The following is a 20,018-nucleotide window of genomic DNA, read 5'->3' on the forward strand; positions in this document are numbered from 1 at the left end:
AATGCTGGTTGTGGTACAACTGGGATGGGGTAATAAAGATACCATCATGCTGTGAATTTTGGCAATGGTCTTACTTAAATGTAGATCCGTATAAATTCAGTATATTAATGGAGCATAGCATTGCACTCCAATCTTCCTTTTAACTTCTTTTTATTGGGTGAACAAAATTAATTCTTCTTTCCTGCGAGTTGTACCCGCTAAGGATATTGGCAGAAATACATGTTTGATGACTTTGAATGAGCTCTCATAGCTTGCTCGGTACTATCTTTGTTCTCCACACAGATGGTACTCATCTTGTGTCGACTCCTCTTGCCTTACATTTCAGTGTTCCGGGTGTGACATGTTGCTTTAATAGAGACAGACTGATTAATGCAACAATGCTGAGAGAACAAGCTCAGAAAACGAAGTAGGTAGGCAGCAAAGCTGCTAATATTGACTCGAGGAAAGCCCCTTTGCAGCGGATGGATTTCGTAATCTGCTTGTCAAGCAATCTGACACTGTACGTGTTTACTCAAAAATAAGTTCCTGCCCATTGAACGAAGCTCACGCTGTTTTAATAATGATGATTTTAAAGGTTCATGTTGGAAGCAAGTGCTTGCTGCTTAATAAATTGAACCGGAGCAGGACACCAACCTACAGTAGTCAGAGGCTCCTCGGCGGCCAGCTTTTCGTTAACAAACCCCGTTTCAGAATTTTGCAAGGGGGCACAATTATACGTATCATAGAGGCGCCGACCAAGGCTAGGCTAGACTAGACCGCGAGCCGGCCGCAATTAGAACCAAAGGCTTCCTGAAACTCGTCCGGCCTTTGGCCCCGCCCTTTTATACGTCAGTGCAATCAAGACGCCGGGCAAGTCGCGTGACCGGAAGGGGTGAGCAAGAGGCGGAAGTGAAAGCGGGGAGGGTGTTTGGCCCCATTAAAGCGGAGCCGAAGGGAGCGGAGGGTTGGCGGTCCTGAAGGGTGCGGAGGAACGGTTGCGAGAAAGGCGGGCTTCGTTGTTTTACACGGTGAGTTTGACGGTGCGGGTGAGGCCCCAGAGCGCCGCCAACGCGAGGGTGTCTTCTTGTTGGGCTCCACGTCGGGAGAGTGGCCTAACGGCTTTGCGGGGGGGGGGGCGTTCGCTTAGCCCGCTGGGTTGGAGAACGGGGAGAAGGGCGCGGCTCTGTCGGGGGCGTCCGAGTGTGTGTGTGGGGGCGGGGGAAGGAATTCCTTTGTCGCTGTCTTTTTTCTCTCTCTTCCCCCTCGGCCGCCTTTCGCGACGGGAGGAGGGAGCGGCCGTCAGGGGCCCCGCCCTGTTGGCTTTGGGGCTGGGGAGAAAGGTAGTTCTCCATAGGACCAGTTCAAGGGGAAGGCAGCCGCTTAATAACGATCCGTCTGCGGTGGGCGGGGGTTTGGCTAGGCGAGGAGGCTGCCGGTAGGATGTCCCTGGGAAGAAGCTTGAAGCGGGGGGGTGGCTCCTGTCCTTCCGCCTCTTTCTCCACCACCAGCCTCAGTTTTTCCGGAACAAAGAAACGTGGATTAGAGGGACCCCCCCGGTCCGTTGTAAGGGTTGCGTGGTTTGGTTGATCGTAGCTGGTTCCTGGCCCACCTCTGGAAAACTGAAAAGGTGAGAGCTGCTGAGCCCTCTCTCCTGCCCGCCTTTGCTGGCTAAACAATAACGCTTCCTGTTACTGCCCAATTGAAGACTTAATGGAACATGGGATTCATGGCTTTGGCCCGGCTTCAATTTGTTGTTCGGCAAATACCGAACTTCGATATTTAAACAAGCGGGAGCTTTCTGGGCATTTTTTTTTAAAAAAATGTCCGAAGCTACTTACCAAGGTATCCGTTCCCTTGCTCCTCTTCTCACTCCATCTCCCAGCTTGAAAATGCCTATATTGTTCCGAATAAATCGACTTTAAGATCTTTAGCTTTGAGTAAATAAAAGTGTCATTCTCTCTCCAAGATTTAATGCTGCCATCTTAATATGCGTATCGGGATCATTCTACCTGAACCTAGTGCAGTTTTGTATGATTTATATGATCCAGGTTGTGCTGCACAAGAAGCCCTTTTGTGTTGCTTAGACAATACTTTTGAAAGTAAATTCAAGAGTGGAATCAATTGAGCAATTATTGTACAAGGACAGTTGAGCTCAATCTAGTACAAGAGTTTCCTTTGAGTATAGGGATGGTAAATCAGTTGGGACTCACAATGTTATCTCACTGATGTAGTTTACTAAGCTAGGGATGGTAAACAAAGCAATGTCTTTATGTATTGCCATAAGTATTTAATCTGAATGCTAGACAACAAATGACTCAGGATAAAAGTAGATTTCAAGACTTGACTCATTGATACCCTTGAAGAGAGCTAACCTTATCTTTGGTGCTGTTGTATATGAGTATGTCATCATACTGAAGAAGCATTTTGTGCCATATTTAGGAATATTTAGGTATTTAAAGCCTGGCAATTTAAGGCAAATAACAGTAATGGATTGGGCCACTAAATTGATTTTACTGTGATAATTGCATATCAATGAAAGCTAAGCAATACATTTAACTATTCTAAAATATTTCTGGCCTCAAAGAAATATATAGTCTAGATATCTGATTTAGATTGTGTGCAGCTCAAAATAATTTCCTTTTTTATTAAGTTACTGGGTAGTAAAATTAACCGATATTAAATAGAATCCATGTATATTTCCTGTTCCATGTTTTCCCTCCTTAGCTGGGAAGAGCAAGCATGCTGTCTTTCCTTGTGATTGCAGCAGCTGATTAAGCACATGATTTAGTTCATGAGTAGTTAAGTGCAATTTATCTAGGGATTAAATGTAATCGAGTGTTTCTAGAGGAAGCTGGTATATACCTATTGCTTTGGAAATTGTGATATAGAAAATAGACTCTGTAGTAATCAATTTCTGTAAAGGCAGGTTTGTAGTATACTTTCTCTTAAAATTCAGTTAACATAACTGAAAAGAAATAACTTGTAAGACATACATTATTCAAAGTAAATATTTCAATTTGCTCTTAAATGTTTCTGTTTTGCTTATAAGAAATTCTCAAACTTTGTATTACCACCTTTGAAAATGAGAAAGGAATTGGGTAACTTTCTATGAATCATGACAAGGAATGTCTTTGGACATTCTCAGTCATCCAGGTCATAGCTGTCTTAAGTGCTGTTTTCAAAAGGCAACTGGGCTGTTTTTTCCTTGAAGAAAACATTTTGCATCTCTTTAATAGTTCAATTTAAACTCAACAATGTTATTACATTTTGTAGTATCTGTACTGCCCTCTAGAGCTTGCCCATGAAAAATTAGCAAATTCCAGAATTAAATTTTGACAGCATTCCCAACCCTAACCTGGGCAATGGTTTAAAAAATTATGCCCCTGGCCTCACCCCAATTTCCAGGATCCTAACCCATAGCTTGAGGACTGTTGGTTTATTGTACTGAAAATTGTAGGCAAATAATACAAACATACCCTACATCTTGATATATAAAGCATAGTTGTTGCTTCAAACTGATGAAATTTTGAGTAGTGGCGGATCTGTAGGAGACTTGCATCTAATGCTATAGAACGGTTAACGTGAGCAAATCCATAGTAGCTTCTAGACCAATTACAGGCTCTTATGATTCTATGCATATATTTGCAATTGTATTTGGACTATAAACAAAGGTCATCCTTATAGTACCTTCTATTTTTAAAAAAACCATGAGATTGGCTGCCCAACATCCAGTAGTTTTTATGGCTAAGGATGGATTAGTATCTGGGTTTACTTGGTATTAATCAGATGGTTTAACCATTACATTATTCTGGCTCTGAGTTCACCTGTTCAGAAATAATGTAAGTTGAATGTGATTACCAGGAACCAAAATCAGATTTTTCACTCTGGATATTTATAAACTCATTTATAAACATAACTTGTTGTGAGTGATTTGAGGCAGTCTGACTACTTGATAAGATTAGCACAATAATGTGGCATCTGGTTGGCAACAAAAATATCCTAAATATAAAAAATATGGATAATTGTTTCCAGTCAGTACTGACACTATTGAACCAATCTGATTTGTTGTAAGGCAATGTTCTGTGTTCCTGGACTAATGAAGAGATAGGTTTTTGTGTAGTGGTTAAAGCACCATGCTAGAAACCAGGAGACCTGTGATTTCTAGTCCTCCTTTAGGCATCTAACCAGCTGGATAACTTTGGTCCAACCACTATCTCAGCTTTAGGAAGGAGACAAGTGTCAAACCACTTCTGAAATTTTGTTCAGAAAACTGCAGGGACTAGTCCAGGCAATGATCAGGAGCCCCCACTAACTTGAAAGTATCCAAAAAGGTCAGTTACGTTAAAAGTATGTATGGCACAACAAGGTCAGAAGTATGATAATTTTTTTAAAATCTGAGGATAAATGCAGAATTAAATTTCATTGCTACCCACCCATAAATGTTGAACTTGAAGTGCTTATAGTGGTATATTATCACTGGTAATATGACTAGGCATGAAAGACAGGTGATTACAATATTCCTGGGGTAATAAATGAAGTAACAAATATTTATAAATGATTGAAGCTGTTACAGTAACACATGAAAGAGTAACAGTGAAGTGTTTTTTGTTTAGAAGTTGAGAAATCAGTGTTGGTTTACAGAATGATAGTTACTTTTCCTATCACTTAGCAATGTATGTTTCATATCAACTAACAGTGCAATCCATGCTGAGATCAATTTTAATCCTTTCACCATTAATATAGAAGCAATATTAATAGTGGAATAGGCAATGACACTTTATTGGAATCCTAAGTTGCATCTGTGGCAACTAATTTCACAAGTATGATGGAAATCATCAAAATATTCTTTAATTAAAAGATGCTATTGCTGAACTTTCATAAAAATGAACTATGACAAGTCCACAGTAATGGGCAAAGTTAGTCGTGGCCTTGTCTGTTAAGATGTTTTTCTTTCCCAAATGCTCATGTGCTCCACCTCTGCCTTCAAGTCAGTCTTGGCAACTGCCTGAACAAGTCCCTGCAGTTTTCTTGAGAACATTTTCAGAAGTGGTTTCCTAGAGTTGTAGAATGAGAATGAGTGATAGTCAAAGTCACATAACTGGTTTTATACTTAAAACTCATGGTCTCACGATGTCTAGCCTGATAACCATTACTCCAAACTGACTCTCATTATTGGTTTATAATACTTCATTTTGTATTAGACAAATCCCTCACCCACTTAATTCTTCCACATTGCCATTTTAATTACTCTTGCCTTTAAAAGTTATTTCTGTATCTTGCTCAGCTGCCAGATAATAGCTAGAGACACATTACACCAAGTAATGCAATTTGTTTTGATGGTTGTTTACTATGATGTATTTACAGAGCTGCTCTCTATGATTTATCAGATCCCCTATCAAATTTGGAGCAATATTGAAGTTATAACTCACAAATTTCAGTGTGCGTATATATGGTGGGGAGTGAATAGTTGGCTAAAATTGAATATATAAAAACCATTATGTGTCTGTGTTGCTCTTTCATATCTTAGCCTCTGCCAGCATTACTAAAAAAATTGGCTATATCAATCACATTTATACGACCAGTTATCTCACATAAAGTGACTCAGGGTGGATACAACAATTGAATAAAACAACAGATAAAACCAATTAGAAAAGTCATAATTAAAATGAGGATATTATCAACACATTTAAAATATACAAATTACACAGAGAGAGCAATATCAATCATAGTTGAGCCATCTTAAGAATTTCTCTTATTTTCCATTGACTGGAGTCTTATAACCAAGACTTGAGGGAATTCCTAAACAAAAAGCTAGCCTAACTTTGGTGGCGGAGGGGATGTCCCATAAGGCATAGCAGAGAAGGCCCATCTTTTAGGACCTACCAAATGCAACTCCCTGACCAATAAAACCCTGAGCATGCCTTCTCTGCCTGATCTAATGGAATGGGATGCAGTGCAATACCATCAGCCCTCTTAAGCTTGAATGCACAATTGCAACATACTTTTTGAGCAGGAGTTGTGAATCTGGAAGATCCCCAGATTGCATGCTGGGTCTTCTGGGGCAGTGCCTTCCCATCTAGCACCGAAGATGGTATAATCCTTGTAGGAACCATCCAGTCTTGACAGGGCTCAGCTGAAGACTGTTGTACCTGATTCAGATCATTTAGTTTCAGAAACACTTGTATACTGTTAGGCATCTCTTTTGAGTGAATTAATATAGAAATCTTGCAGGATTCCATTTAAGAAAGCCCTAGTTTATGCCTATGTCATTTGTTTTTAATGTTTTATTCTTTTTCTAATCTAAGTTACCCCAGGTTTCTATAATCTCTCATATTTGATCATACTCACTGAAACTGTAATTTATAATGTATGGAAGATTCAAGCTTAAGAGGGCTGATGGTATTCTTTGGAAGATAACTGAATGCATTAAGTGCCAATTAATTCCTTTTTTTAAACTTCGCTCTAGAATATGATTCTATTTATGTTGACACCATAAATAGCTGTGGTAGGCAGGCAGTGAGATATTCAGAAGTGGATTTTATACAAATAGAGGTAATAATTCTGGCATTCATGCCAATTATATTTCAGTTTTCTTGGCTGCTCTTGATCACAGCTTTGGTTAAGTTATAAACGCAAAGTGGAAAATGAAGCTTCTGCCAGCATAGCTATTTGAGATGCATGGCGAAATTACTTCAAGCAGACCAATTGCATTCTCTCAATATTAATATTTAATGAGTGTAAGCATCCCTTTAAATAAAAATACAGGCAACATATAGAGAACATAAATTCTTGCTAGAGTTACTTAGAATTGGAACATTTACTGTTTGAGGACTTAAGCATTGTGCACTGATGCTCAGCAGTTAAGTAAGCCGTCTAAAATATAGGAAAAATTTCTAGTTAGAGAGAAAGTTGTAATCTAACACTTTTGAAATGCACCAGTCAGAAAAGGTTTTCACTCGCTAACATTTCCCTGCTTTTCAGTTTAGCATTGCTGATGAGTTTTTCAAATATTTAAAGTCAGCATATAGAGAGCTGGTTCAGGGAGCTGTACTAGATAACTCACATTTGTGTACTGGAAGCTTAAGCTAGGCTTTATAACCAAATAGTGTACAGGTAGGTCTCAACTTACAATCACAATTGGGATCAGAATTTCTGTTGCTAAGCAAGTTAATTTTACCTTTGTTGCCATGGTTGTTAAGTGAATATGACTTCGTCCATTTATTTTGCCATTGGAAGTCATCTGGGAAGGTCACAATGGTGATCACATGACTCTGGCACAGTGCAGCCACTATAAATACATGCTGGTTCCCAAGCACCCAAATTTTGATCAGGTGACCATGGGGGATACTGCTACAATTGTAAGCATGAGGACAAATTGTAAGTTACCTTTATCAATGCCATTGTAATTTCAAATGCTCACTAACAGTTGAAACTACCTGTATTGAAATAGTATAGCTTTTCATACAGGCATTTTATAGACTTGGTAGTTTTCAGTACAGTAGTTATCTAGCCTGCATATATTTTTTGCTGCAAGCATATTTGCTTATGATCTGTTTTTTAATAAAAATGAAAAATTGATGCAGCAGCTTGTTTAAAGCTGCCTGGTGATATCATTGTTGCTGCTTAAGTGTGTGCATTTTTGTAAGAGTATTTTGCCAGCATCAAGAATATATAGTTAAGGATGCAGCTGTTTTTTTTTTTTTTAGTGTTGCTTTTAGTGGGTACTATCAAATGTAACATGTGTTCTCAAATCTATTAGTCTAATTGTCATTATTGTTAGAAGACAAATAATTAAAACCTGGCAAGATTATTCTGTTCGAGTCTTCTGGGGGAAAAAGACTTGAAGGAAAACCTGTAAAATTACTAAACATTGTGAAATTTATGGGAGAATATATAACAGGAACAATGACTCCGCAACAAGTATGACTAATTCAGAATCAGTATTTTTGTAATGTAGAACTAAGTAAAAATTACATAGTACCGCCTATTGAGCAAATGACACACTTTTACCTAACTTAATTGTTGGGTTCATTTAACATATTAGATTAGGCTAAAGTAGAGTTGCTGGATTGTTACGGCTTTGCCATAACAATACAAATTATAAACCATAAGAATTAATAGTTGATAAATAGTGAATACATTGGGGATAAGGAGCACTCTCAGATGCAAATCTGCTTTTTCCAGGGGTCTGCAATTCAAGACGACCACCTCAATCCCTGCTTCTGGTTTCCCCTTATCAACAACATCTCCATCTTCTCTGACTTGATTTCAGCTTGCTTTTCCTCATCCAGACCAGATTCAGATAAAAGTAGTGCTACGTTTCCTTTGGATTAGGTAGTAAGAAGTAATGAGCTAGGCAGCATCAATTTACACCAAAATCAATATTTCCAGTAATTTCATATGGGTTTTGCACACTGTACAGGGAGAAACCTATGGGCACCAAACATCTCCCCAGTACCATAGGCTGGGTGAGTGTAAAGATAAAAATCAGAACCATTACAAAGCAGGTCTAATTGCATAGAAAGATACCATAGTTGATGGTATGAAAGAAGTATTAGAAGATAGATTAATCATTCAACAAAATTGAATCAAAAGTGGAAGTAAAACAAGAGTATGTGGAGTTATGCTGAGAAGTATGAACAAGCATGTTTGGTAGAATGATAAAGTAGTAGAAGTTGTGGATAAGAAGTACTGCTGCAAAACTAAGGGTGAAAGGAAAATCTCTGGGCATAGAGAAAATGATAGTTGCAAACAGTATTTTGGAGATTTGTGTAGCAATAATATGAGAGCCAGTTTGCTGTATGGTTAAGGCATTAGGCTAGAAACCAAGAGACTGCAAGTTCTGCTCCTGCTTTAGGCACTAGCTGGCTGGCCTTGGGATAATCACAGCCCTAGGAAGTAGGCAATGGCAAATCACTTCTGAAAAAAGCCTTGCCAAGAAAGCTGCCGGGGCTTGTTTAGGCAGTCTCCAAGATTTAGACACAGTTGGACAGAAGAAAAGAATGTTATAAATCAAAACAAAAGATTGAAAGAAATGCTGTGAACCTTGAAAATGGTAATGATGCAGGTGTATATAGTATAATTGGAGAACTATTAAAATTGAAATGTGGCTTGCGTATGAAGCAAGAAAAATTTGGGGAATTTGGATTTATGCTGGATAAGTATCCACAAACCAGATTGTACCTCTTCAGCACCTGAGTAAGAGATGTATAACAAACTTATTTTCTCACATTATAGAATCAATATTGAGAAGATGTGGAATAAAGGAAATAGATTGGAATTATGGATTTTTAACTAAAAGGTGGCTGCTGAATATAAGATTGGTATATAACAAAGGAAGTAAATATGTGAGAATAAATAGAATGCTTTAATGATTTGATACTGAATAGATAGTAAAAGAATGTATTTCATGGATTACTTAACATTTATGAATATATAAAATATTTGGTGATGCAAATGTTCTTTATAAGTCAGTCATGCTGCATTTTTGACTGAAAATTCAAATGATGCTTGGAAAGTTAGATTACATGACTGTAACAAGTATGGATCCCAAAATTATGACTGAGTTGTGCTTGATGGAAACATTGAATGCATGATTGCAAGTTATATAGTAAATAGCCAAAAGTAGAAATGGGGAAATGAATGGGGCAATTTTAAGATGTGCAAATGCTGGATGAAAAGTAGTGGATAGGGTATAGTTTGAGAAAAATCAATGTTTGTTGAAATAAAGGTGGCTGTGTGTAAGAAAGTGCATCTCTCTCATTATGAGCAGTGGTGGAGCAGTAGTTAGAATTAAGTATTGCAGGCTAATTCTGCCCACTGCTAGCGGTTCGATTCTTATTGGCTCAAAGTTGCCTCAGTCTTCCATCCTTCTGAGGTGGTTAAAAAGAGGACCCAGATTGTTGGGGGCAATATGCTGACTCTATAAACTGCTTAGAAAGGGCTGTAAAAGCTCTGTGAAGCAGAATATAAGTCTAAGGGCTATTTCTTCTGGACTGGAAGGCTCACTCAATGTTCATACACTAAGGATAGTTGTAAGCTCTCTATGGAAAACTATACAGAATGATTCCTACAAGTTCTTTACAGTCTGGAAATAATTGGAAATAACCATCTTGATCATTCTTGCCAAGCCTATTCCCAGGTAAGTGCTATTTTAAATTACTGTATGAAGCTTATTAATGTTCTTACTGAGGAAGATACAATTGGTATCATGACTCTCATCCAAGGAACCCATAGAATAAATTCTGACTGCTTGGCTTCATACTCTTTTTCAGAGAACTAGCAAACCTTAAGTTTAAAATCACACTTCAATAAAAATGAGACCTTATGGAGAAAAGAAATTATGAAGTGCTTTCTCCATGAAGGAAGGAATGTGATTAAGCATTCTGAGCCCACACATGTTGTTGTAATCTGATTTTGCAGACTTGTGCCAAGTACTGTTCCTATGGTTACCTGAGGGAATAGAAATACAGCAATAAAGAAATAGAATTATCAATAAAAGCTTGCTTCATATAGGCAAATACTACAATTCAATTCCTTAAACTCTATTATCTCCCCTTGGTTATTTTTATCAAAATAGCAAACAGTTCATTAAAGCCCCTGCATCATCAGCTGACTAGAATTCAAAATCTCCCAAAAGTTTACTGTTACATGCTAAGGCATGTGGCAAAGTTACTTAGTTGGGAAAATGAACTTACATATACATAGGTATGCCTTAGAAGAAATAAATCAACAATAGAGTGATACCTTAACATTGCCACAGCAAATTTGAAATATGTAACACTTTAATTTGCGGTACTCTGGTTGAGTATCTTGAGGGTTGAAATCTACATACTGAAAGTTACTAATTGGAAAACATTGATTTACAGCATGAGACTTGAGTAATCAGCCTCCTATGAAATACCATTTTTTTGTGTCTGAAATAAACCACAACTTCAAAAGGATGCTGTATGGACAAGAGTTATGTATAAATGAAATAACAGTTGTTAATGTTGGGACATTATATTTGTAATAACTATGCACTGGCTGCTGGCATAGTGTTAACTTTTTATAGATGCTTCAAATTTCATAGGTTATATCAAATGCGCTATTGATAGGCATCATTTTATTTTTTTAAAAACTGTACTTTTTCGTGGTATTTTTAACCAGTTAAATAAGTGTGTTAAAATTTATAGGAAAGTGCACACTTGATAACATTATATGATGTTTTAGATAACTAATGAAATGTTTAGGAGTGGATAATGTTAGTAGTTCCCAACTGTTGACAGATTAGAAGGAGGAGATTCAGGAGATAATTTCCTGATAAATGGTCCCTTTGTTTACCAATAAAGGAGAATATGTGTAGCTCAGGTTGAAATGGGAAACCCTTGGTGCTCTCTGAGCTTGGTTGTTTTCTTGCAGAGGTTTCACTATTCAAGCTAGATAATATCAGTTCTAGTCATTATGATTTTCAAGGCATCATCGTCATCATTAGAATGAATGTTACCTAGTTGGGTAATGCAACATCTGCAGAAAAACAACCAAGTCCCTTAGTTGCTGAGGAGTTTGCACCAGAGATCTGCTCTGACCTCTTCACCTTTTGGGTGAATTTTTTTTTAAAAAAAAGCTGTTCCAGAAGGCTTTTTTAATGAGATGAGTAGAGTAGAGTAGAGTAGAGTAGAGTAGAGTAGAATACTTTATTGGCCAAGTGTGATTGGACACATAAGGAATTTGTCTTGATGTAAATACTCTCAGTGTACATAAAGAAAAGATACATTTGTTAAGAATCAAGAATCATAACGAATGAAGATAATGTCATAAAGTTAATGATACTGTTTGAAGATAATTTTAAATATTATAATTGATTTTATAATCCTACTATTGTATCCTGGAAGTTTTCCCTTGAAGGAGCTAAGGAGGTGGCATGACTGCAGGATTTGTCTAATGAATGCTTCTATTTTACTGATTGATATCTGCATGCTATTGAAAGTTCTTTGACTAATTTGTGTTAAACTTACAAAGATTTTTCCCCTGGGTATGTTTAAACACATTCTGCACCAAGCTTAAGCTTTGTAGGTGTGCTCTGTCTGTTATTTTGCTTTGTTATAGTAGCACTTAATCATGTAAGTGTTAATAATTGCAGTTGTGCTCTGCTGGTACTGAGTAGCTCCATTGGCATTTGGAAAGCAGTGCTGTCTGCGTGAAAGCTGTGGCTTAAGATCTGAAAGAAAAATTATTTCAATCAACAGAATGTTTACACATTGAATCCCCACCATTGGAGATAATATGGAGGAAATGAAACCTGTGTTAAGTGGTCTTTAAAAATAAGGGCTAGTTTATTGAGCATAGCAAAGATTGTTTTTTTTTTTAATAACTGCTTAATTAGGTTGTTAAATGAATTTCCAAATTCCAAAGACAAAAATCTAGAATTATAAGCAGTACAGTAAAACCATGATTTACTCAGTGCAACAGACTTTCTTGGAAGGGACTAAATGTCACTGCAATTTTATTTCATTTGTTATTTATATCTCATGTTCATGAGCACCCATGTCCTTCACAGAGGGAGTATTTGAGTACTGCAGTACTGCATTTATCATTTGTGTAATGACATTCATCATACAAATAATGCAATTTGGTTTGCTATGATCAAATGCTCTTTGATTTACTAGAATTTGGGAAATAATGGAACTCTATAGTCTGTTAAAATTTCACTGTATGATTTTGTAGTTATTTGTTCTAGTTTCTTGCTGAATTCAACTGTGCCTTGATATTTTTTAAGCTAGCTGCAACCTTTGAATTTGGGCAGTTCCTTTTTTTGGCACGCAATGTTTCCCTGCAGCATTACATCTACCTTAAAAAGCTTGCAATCCATAATGGCATTTCCTTTAATGTTCAACATTTGTGAATCTTACACAGCAGAATAGCAGAATATCGGTACCTACATGTGTTCACAACTTAAAAGCCTAATCATAGTCTTGCTGGACATTTTAAATAAAACTGCTATTCTATACTTCGTTGGAATTTCAGTTTGCAGTAGATTGCATAATTATACTTAGACAGTTGCAAAGCAGATCTTTCATGTAACCTCAGAAGTTATGCCTAATGTACAGTTTTGCTGTACTTCATTCTCTTTTCTACTATTTCTCCATATTGGAATTAAGTGCGCTCTGTGTGTGTGTGTGTGTAAGCTGTGGAAAGCACTTCATTCTTTCACAGAGGAATTTCTGAGACTATTAACCTGAAACTTAATTTTTTTTTTTCATAAACCAGCTTTAGGGAGATAACTCAGGCTATTTGTTTGTTTAAGCCAAAAAGGGAAAGGTTGGAATGCTTTTAAGATGGATAGCATTCAGCATTAGTGAAGTTTCTGGGGAATCTTTCCTTCCTGCTTTTATACTTTATGGGGCACTTAAGTTGAATAGCTAAGCATTCTCTGGATTTGATAAGTAGCCAAACAGAGGCTTTTTTGCAATGAAGTGGTTCCATCTTTACATCTGCTTCAAGAAAGCGATATCTAGTACCTAGTTTGCAAGGATATGAAATATTAATATGTTACCTGTATTTTGACTTGTCTGTAAAAGCAAAAGGATTGCAGCACAAGATTTTTATATTGTAATTTCTTTTTGTCTAGTAAGTGCACTTGAATATTCATCTGAATTCTGCAATAATGACTTCTAGAAAGAAAGTATTACTCAAAGTCATCATTCTTGGAGATTCAGGGTAAGTACTAGTATAATAAAATTTTGCCTTGACTAGCATTGCTTAAAAATGGTCAGCAAAAAGAATTACATTACACTAAGCCATACAAACTGCCCAAGATAATATAGAAATTTAAGATTAATATAGAAATTTAAGATTTTCTGCAATTGAAATGTACTGTAATGAAGAATAATGGAAAATCTGTCAGCTTACAAAGTTTTGCAAAAGAAGGGCAGTGAATAATAGCGTAAATATCTAGCCTAACAAAGTACATTAACATACAAAGTTATGATCATATGATTCTTAAAGCAATAAAAATGTGAAAAAATATCTTAAAAATAATTTCCAGATAAGGTAACATGGGTTGCAATAAATTGTCAAAACATTTCATCTCTCTGATTCTGGCAAAATAGTTCTGATTGCTTAAAGTATAGTGCACGGAGTAAATGCTAGCTTTTTGTCCGTCCGTCCCCTTTTTTTAAGCTTTACATAAGTAGATGTGACAGACTGTGAGATTTACATAAAAATAAATCAACAGATTTTTGATAATCTGATCCATAGGATGCTTTATTACATAAGATACTGCAGTATAGAAAAAAAAAACAATTAAAATCCAATGGTTGGCCAGCTCTCAAAGGTAGTATTCTAGGCATTATTTTATTAAATTTAGCACAAGAAATAACTCTGGATAATGTGCATCAAAAGTACAAACAATATCAGTCATATTAAAGGTTTAAAAAACACACACGTGATTCAATCAGCAATGTAACTGCCTCAAAATCACGCCAGCTAAAATATAAAATATACTGATATTAAAATAATACAACCGTTTTTTCCCCCAAAATATGACCTACCCCTAAAGTAAGTTCTAGCTTGATTTTTATATGTGTGGCTAATAAAAGCCCTATCTTCAAAATATGCCCTAATTATGACCCCCACCTACCCCAGGGTGCATGGGTAAAAATTAAATTAGGGTGGCGATGGGGGGTGGAGCTGCCCTATTACTTACCTTCAGACAGTTGCAGTCAGGCCTCGCACACCCCGACACCTGCGTTCCCGACTCATTAGGAGCCTCAGTGGTTAGAGTGTGGTACTGCAAGCTACTCTGCAGACAGCTGCCTACAATTTGGCAGATTGAATCTCACCAGGCTCAAGGTTGACTCAGCCTTCCATTCTTCCAAGGTGGGTAAAATGAGGACCCAGATTGTTGGGGCCAATATGCTGACTGTATAAACAGCTTAGAGAGGGCTGTAAAGCACTCTAAAGTGGTATATAAGTCTAGGTGCTGTTGCTATTGCCATTTCTTCTACAGCCGGCAAGGCTTTCCTGAAGGCTTCTGCAGCCTATAACAGAGCTCTGGATTGATCCAAAGCTCTGTTATCGGCTGCAGAGGCCTTCAGGAAAGCCTTGCCGGCTGTAGAAGAAGTTTCTGAAGGCCTCTGACAGCAAAAAGGAGGCTTGGGGGGGAGGGCAATGCACGCAAGTGAGGTGAGTCAGTACACCACCACCCGAAAATAAGTCCTGGTGCCCTTTTTTGTGGCAAAAAATATAAGACGGTCTTATTTTCAGGGAAACACTGTAGTATGTGGAATATAATACTATTAATATATTAATAATATATATAGTATACAAATATAATATTTGTATGCTAGTAAAATAGTGTACAAACTATGAAGTACTAAGTTATATTTGATCATTAATCAGACAAATTACGAAGTACTAATTGCATCTTTGAGAGCTGTCTTTCAGCTATTGGGACTGGTAAAAAGAAATCCTAATTGTGTACTTGAATCTGAGGTCAATAAGCTAGAGATTCAGATAATGTTCCGACAATCTTGAACATCCATGTAGAAAAAAATTGCAACTGAAATAGTCTTGAAATAAATACTGCTAATATGTAATTTTAGATCATTCTTATTTATCAGTAAACAAAGAGGCATCAAGGTTTGCTAATCTCATTAATATAGGATGCCATCTGAGCAGCAGCCACTGTAATAAGGCATAATAGCTTATCAAATGGTAATATAGGTAGTCCTTGACTTACAGCCACAATTGAGACCAAAACTTTGGTTGCTCACTGATGCGGTTAAATGGGTTAAAAAATTTACAAATTTTTGCCATGGTGGCTATGTGAATCACCCCATTTGTTAAATGAATCATGGTCATTAAATTAATCCAGTTTTCCCCATTGATTTTCTTCATTAGAAGCCAGCTGGGAAAGTCCTAAATGGAGATCACATGACCCCAGAATGCTACTACGGTCACAAATACATGCCAATTGCCAAGCACTCAAATTTTGATCACATGACTATAGGGATGCTAAGACAGTCCTAAGTGTGAGGACCAATTGTATGTCACTTTTTTCAGTGCAGTTGTAACTTTGAACAGTTGCTCAATGAAGTCCATTGCTGAAGCCTGCCAAGGAATTTCCCCCTCTCCACATGGAAGTGACAGGAAATCCCTCAGAGCACTGTAGGAACAGACCTCAAATCCTCTTATCTTCACTTGCAATCTTCCCTGCTGGTTTGTCTATTGACTTCTGAGGAAGCCAGCAGAGAAGATTGCAAATGGCAACCACATGGTTGTGGTTCACTTGACAACCTGTCATAAATGCAAGCTGGTTGCCAAGCACCCGAAATATGGTCACATATTCACAACGGGATGGCAATCACAAGGGACAACCAGAAGTGCTTTACAGACTATGAAACAGCCTTTCCATGTTCATCATAACTTTGCAAAGTTGTTAAATGGTCAGTTGTAAGTTAGGGACTACCTGTATGTGGCAAAGTGCTATGTTTCAGTTACAGGAAAGCTGTAACTGAAAGAATCCTTTGATTCCTTTTCTTAATATTATATCTTGAAATCAACAGATATAGCTACGGAATTCAAGTAATAGAATTCATAATTCTCCACTGAGCCGAAGGGAGAAACCAGGATGGGTAGTCTCTAGTCTCAGAGCTTTGCAGACTGAGAATTTTGAATCACTTAGTGATTAAAGTTTATATTTAACATGGTATGACCAGTTACAAGTCCTCTTTTTAGGTAGCTTGTAACTTTGAATGGTTGCTAAGCTGCCAGTCATAAGTCAAGGACTACCTATATATCAAAAAAGAAAAGGAGATGCATGCAAACTAGCATTTTATCTGCCCAAGATTATAAATTTTGAATAGATTATTGAGCTTGTGATATTGTTTCCATGGCTTGAATTCTCTTCTGTTTGCCTAGGGTGGGAAAGACATCTCTTATGAATCAGTATGTCAATAAGAAATTCAGTAATCAATACAAAGCTACAATAGGAGCAGACTTCCTGACTAAGGAGGTGATGGTTGATGACAGATTAGTCACAATGCAGGTAAGACTGCTTTTAGCATTTTCTTATAGAAGACCTTTTCTGTTTGCATTAATTAATGTATGCCAACTCTGCTTACATTAATATACAGTAGCAAAGTCTTTCTAATCAGATTAAAGTTACCTTGCAATATGGGCATTGATTTGATAAACTGGCCATTTTCAGATCTTACATAGTTGGTGTCAGTTATTTGATAATGATAAAGATAATCGATAGTCAAATTCTGCTACTTTTATTATGGGATCTTACTATTGCTGTACTTAATGGCTAATATCAGAATTCCCAGTTCAAATATTAATATATCTCATTAGATCACACACCTGGGCCTATTCTATTCTAGAGTGGTTGCAAAGATAACTCAGGAGACCTTCTTCCACAACGAATTCCATAGAAAAAAGTGGTAGGGAAGGGGGAAACTGCTTTGTAACAAAGTGGCGATGGGAGCAGCTGCAAAGAGACCTAATTTCCCAAGGGCTGTTTTCATCCCCAAAGGAAGAGATAAGTTATCTCAGAACCAAAGTATTCAAAAGGAAGTGTGGGTTGACTTTACATTCCTTATTTGTGATCATAAAGAAATTGGGCTGATATGATTAAAACCTTACTCACATTGGTTCTAAAATATGAAAGAGGAGATCTGAAGCCAACTTCCTTTGCTACCCTTGCATTTCTAGAAGGGAGTTGACAGCCTCTTTGATATAGGGCTTCTTCGTGTGACTGTGAATCTGATTTATTCCCAAGAGTTCTTTGGTGTGCAAAAAATGTTTCAAGGACAAGAGGCAAGGACCACGGGGCCACTGTCTATCTGAAGAGAGGACTAGGACTGTTCGCACATTTGAAAGCATCAGATTCTTTTTGATTTGAGCAAATGATCTGCTATTAAGCTACCATGCTCTTCTCTTCTCTGCAGATATGGGATACAGCAGGGCAAGAGCGGTTTCAGTCTTTGGGAGTCGCCTTCTACAGGGGAGCGGACTGCTGCGTGCTGGTTTTTGATGTAACGGCTCCCAACACATTTAAAACTCTTGATAGCTGGCGAGACGAGTTTCTCATTCAAGCCAGTCCACGAGATCCTGAGAACTTTCCTTTTGTTGTGCTGGGAAACAAGATTGACTTAGAAAATAGACAAGTAAGTAGGACGCTATATCGAACTAGAATCAGAGCGGGGGGCTCCCCCCCCCCCCACTTCCCAAGGATGGATTGCAAATTAACAACCAGATTTTCAGACTGGACTTTTTTTGCAAAATGTGACACCAAAGTGCCTGAATAAAATATACCTGCTTTTGAGAATGTAAATAGAATAACATCACTTTGGGGAGAAGCTTCGGGTGTACAAAAATGTCTCGGCGCTCATGAGCTCTAAAGCTTAGGAAAGAATGTGAAGTCCTTTGCTATTGGTTAATAAACAAAGGGTTGTTGGTTAATAGGAATGTGTGAACTTAACTGAATGAAATAATCTTCCTGTGTTGCCAGGTTACCACAAAACGAGCACAGGCCTGGTGCTACAGCAAAAACAATATTCCTTACTTTGAAACCAGTGCGAAGGAGGCCATTAATGTGGAACAAGCTTTCCAGACAATTGCACGAAATGCACTTAAACAGGTGAGCCCTGCGTAGTGCCCTCTGTTGGCAGTCAATTCATATTCCCCTTATAAGATCAAACTTGCTGATGGTTGGCTATAGACCATAACAGCCATTGGTGTGTCTTTTATATATTAGCAGTCCTTCAGTTTACTTTTCCAAATGACCAGCTTGTTTGCAATATTTTAACATCCTATTTTGGGGGGTGGGGATTCTTCTGTGGGATCTTTGGTGTCATTAGGATGGGATTGCTTTAAAAAAGTAGCCGTATGAGCTGCCTTCTGCCTCCCTTAGTACTCACTTAATGCCGTCCATGGCAGGAAAGGCTTGGGCTTCCTTTTTTACTGACACTTTGGAGGCAATGTCCATAAGCGTTCCTTGGAAATGATACGAAGCTTGCATGCCTCCTATTCCCAAGGCAAGAGCTGATCAACTTGAGCAAAGTAGTTTTGAGCTGTAGTTGGTGACCGCTGTCCTCTTTCCTGATAGGAAACTGAAGTGGAGCTTTACAATGAATTTCCGGAACCTATCAAGCTAGACAAGAACGACCGAGCGAAGGCTTCTGCTGAGAGCTGTAGCTGCTGAGGGGTGGGGCTGGAGGGATTAAGCACAGTCCTTCACAAACAGATATCACACTTAGGCCTTCAACCATAAATGGCCCTTCTCCTGTCCTGGGGGAAATAAAGATACCATTTTCAGCGGCCAAATTTGCCCCCCCTGACCGTGAACAACTTGTAAACCCATTCATTCCTCCCCACAACTTCATCAGTATCCTTGCATCCCATTACATTTTTATGGTAGCAGACCTTTATCCCCTAGTTATTAAAAAGGAACCTCTTACATTTGGAACTTAAGCTACATCCAGATGTCCCCTGGAAAGAAACTGTGTACAGATACACTGTAACGATTTCCCTTTAATTGTCTTGTGTTTCCCCTGTGAAGGCAGCAGCTGGAAAGGCTGATTACTCATAGTTCATTGCAAGCTCAGCACTCAGTCCCACTAGGTTGAGTTTTGTATGTATCTGTTAATGCTTGTTACTTTTAACTAATCAGATCTTTTTACAGTATCCACATATTATGTAATGGCTTCTTTAGGAAAAAGAATCTTATAGTACATGTTAATATATGCAACCGATTAAATGTATAAATTAGTGTAAAATTCTTGAATTACATGTTTAAGTACTGAAACACAAGCTGTTTAGGAAATGAACAGGACACTTGTGAAATGCAGCGTGCTATCAGCACAAGTCCAAATAGAGACAGTATTCTGTACAGTAGAAGCAAGAATTATGTAAACATTTTTATTGATTTAAGAGCCAAAAAGCTTCATCTCTTTGAAAAATATTACCTGGCTTATTTGTAGTGAAAAATTTTCAAATGCATGATTTTGCGTGCCGGACTATTGGACTTCAGAAATTAAATACAGTTTTCAAAA

General features: G+C 37.7%; 1 protein-coding gene across 2 annotated transcripts; it reads left to right on the forward strand.

Annotated features, from left to right (window-relative positions):
- The first annotated feature begins 877 nt into the window (after nt 1–877).
- RAB7A (RAB7A, member RAS oncogene family) lies at nt 878–20,018 on the forward strand. Of its 2 annotated transcripts, none has more exons than XM_087923795.1 (6): nt 878–1,011; nt 13,589–13,677; nt 16,882–17,008; nt 17,913–18,131; nt 18,476–18,604; nt 19,073–20,018. In XM_087923795.1, the coding sequence occupies exons 2-6, from the start codon at nt 13,625–13,627 to the stop codon at nt 19,166–19,168; spliced, it is 624 nt and encodes a 207-aa protein (XP_087779921.1). In that variant the 5' UTR covers nt 878–1,011; nt 13,589–13,624; the 3' UTR covers nt 19,169–20,018. The 2 variants fall into 2 exon arrangements, with proteins under 2 accessions (XP_087779921.1, XP_026579182.1); XM_026723397.2 differs by having other exon boundaries at nt 878–1,007.

The sequence above is a fragment of the Pseudonaja textilis genome, chromosome 2 (assembly GCF_049901715.1).
Source record: "Pseudonaja textilis isolate UNSWEBS1 chromosome 2, rPseTex1.2, whole genome shotgun sequence".
Classification (NCBI taxonomy): Eukaryota; Metazoa; Chordata; class Lepidosauria; order Squamata; family Elapidae; genus Pseudonaja; species Pseudonaja textilis.

What these genes read in the sequence shown, in the direction of transcription:
- RAB7A (XM_087923795.1), top strand. Translation starts at nt 13,625, where the DNA reads ATGACTTCTAGAAAGAAAGTATTACTCAAAGTCATCATTCTTGGAGAT. An exon ending in TTGACTTAGAAAATAGACAA is followed by an intron (nt 18,132 to 18,475) that starts GTAAGTAGGACG and finishes CTGTGTTGCCAG; the next exon opens with GTTACCACAAAACGAGCACA. An exon ending in CACGAAATGCACTTAAACAG is followed by an intron (nt 18,605 to 19,072) that starts GTGAGCCCTGCG and finishes CTTTCCTGATAG; the next exon opens with GAAACTGAAGTGGAGCTTTA.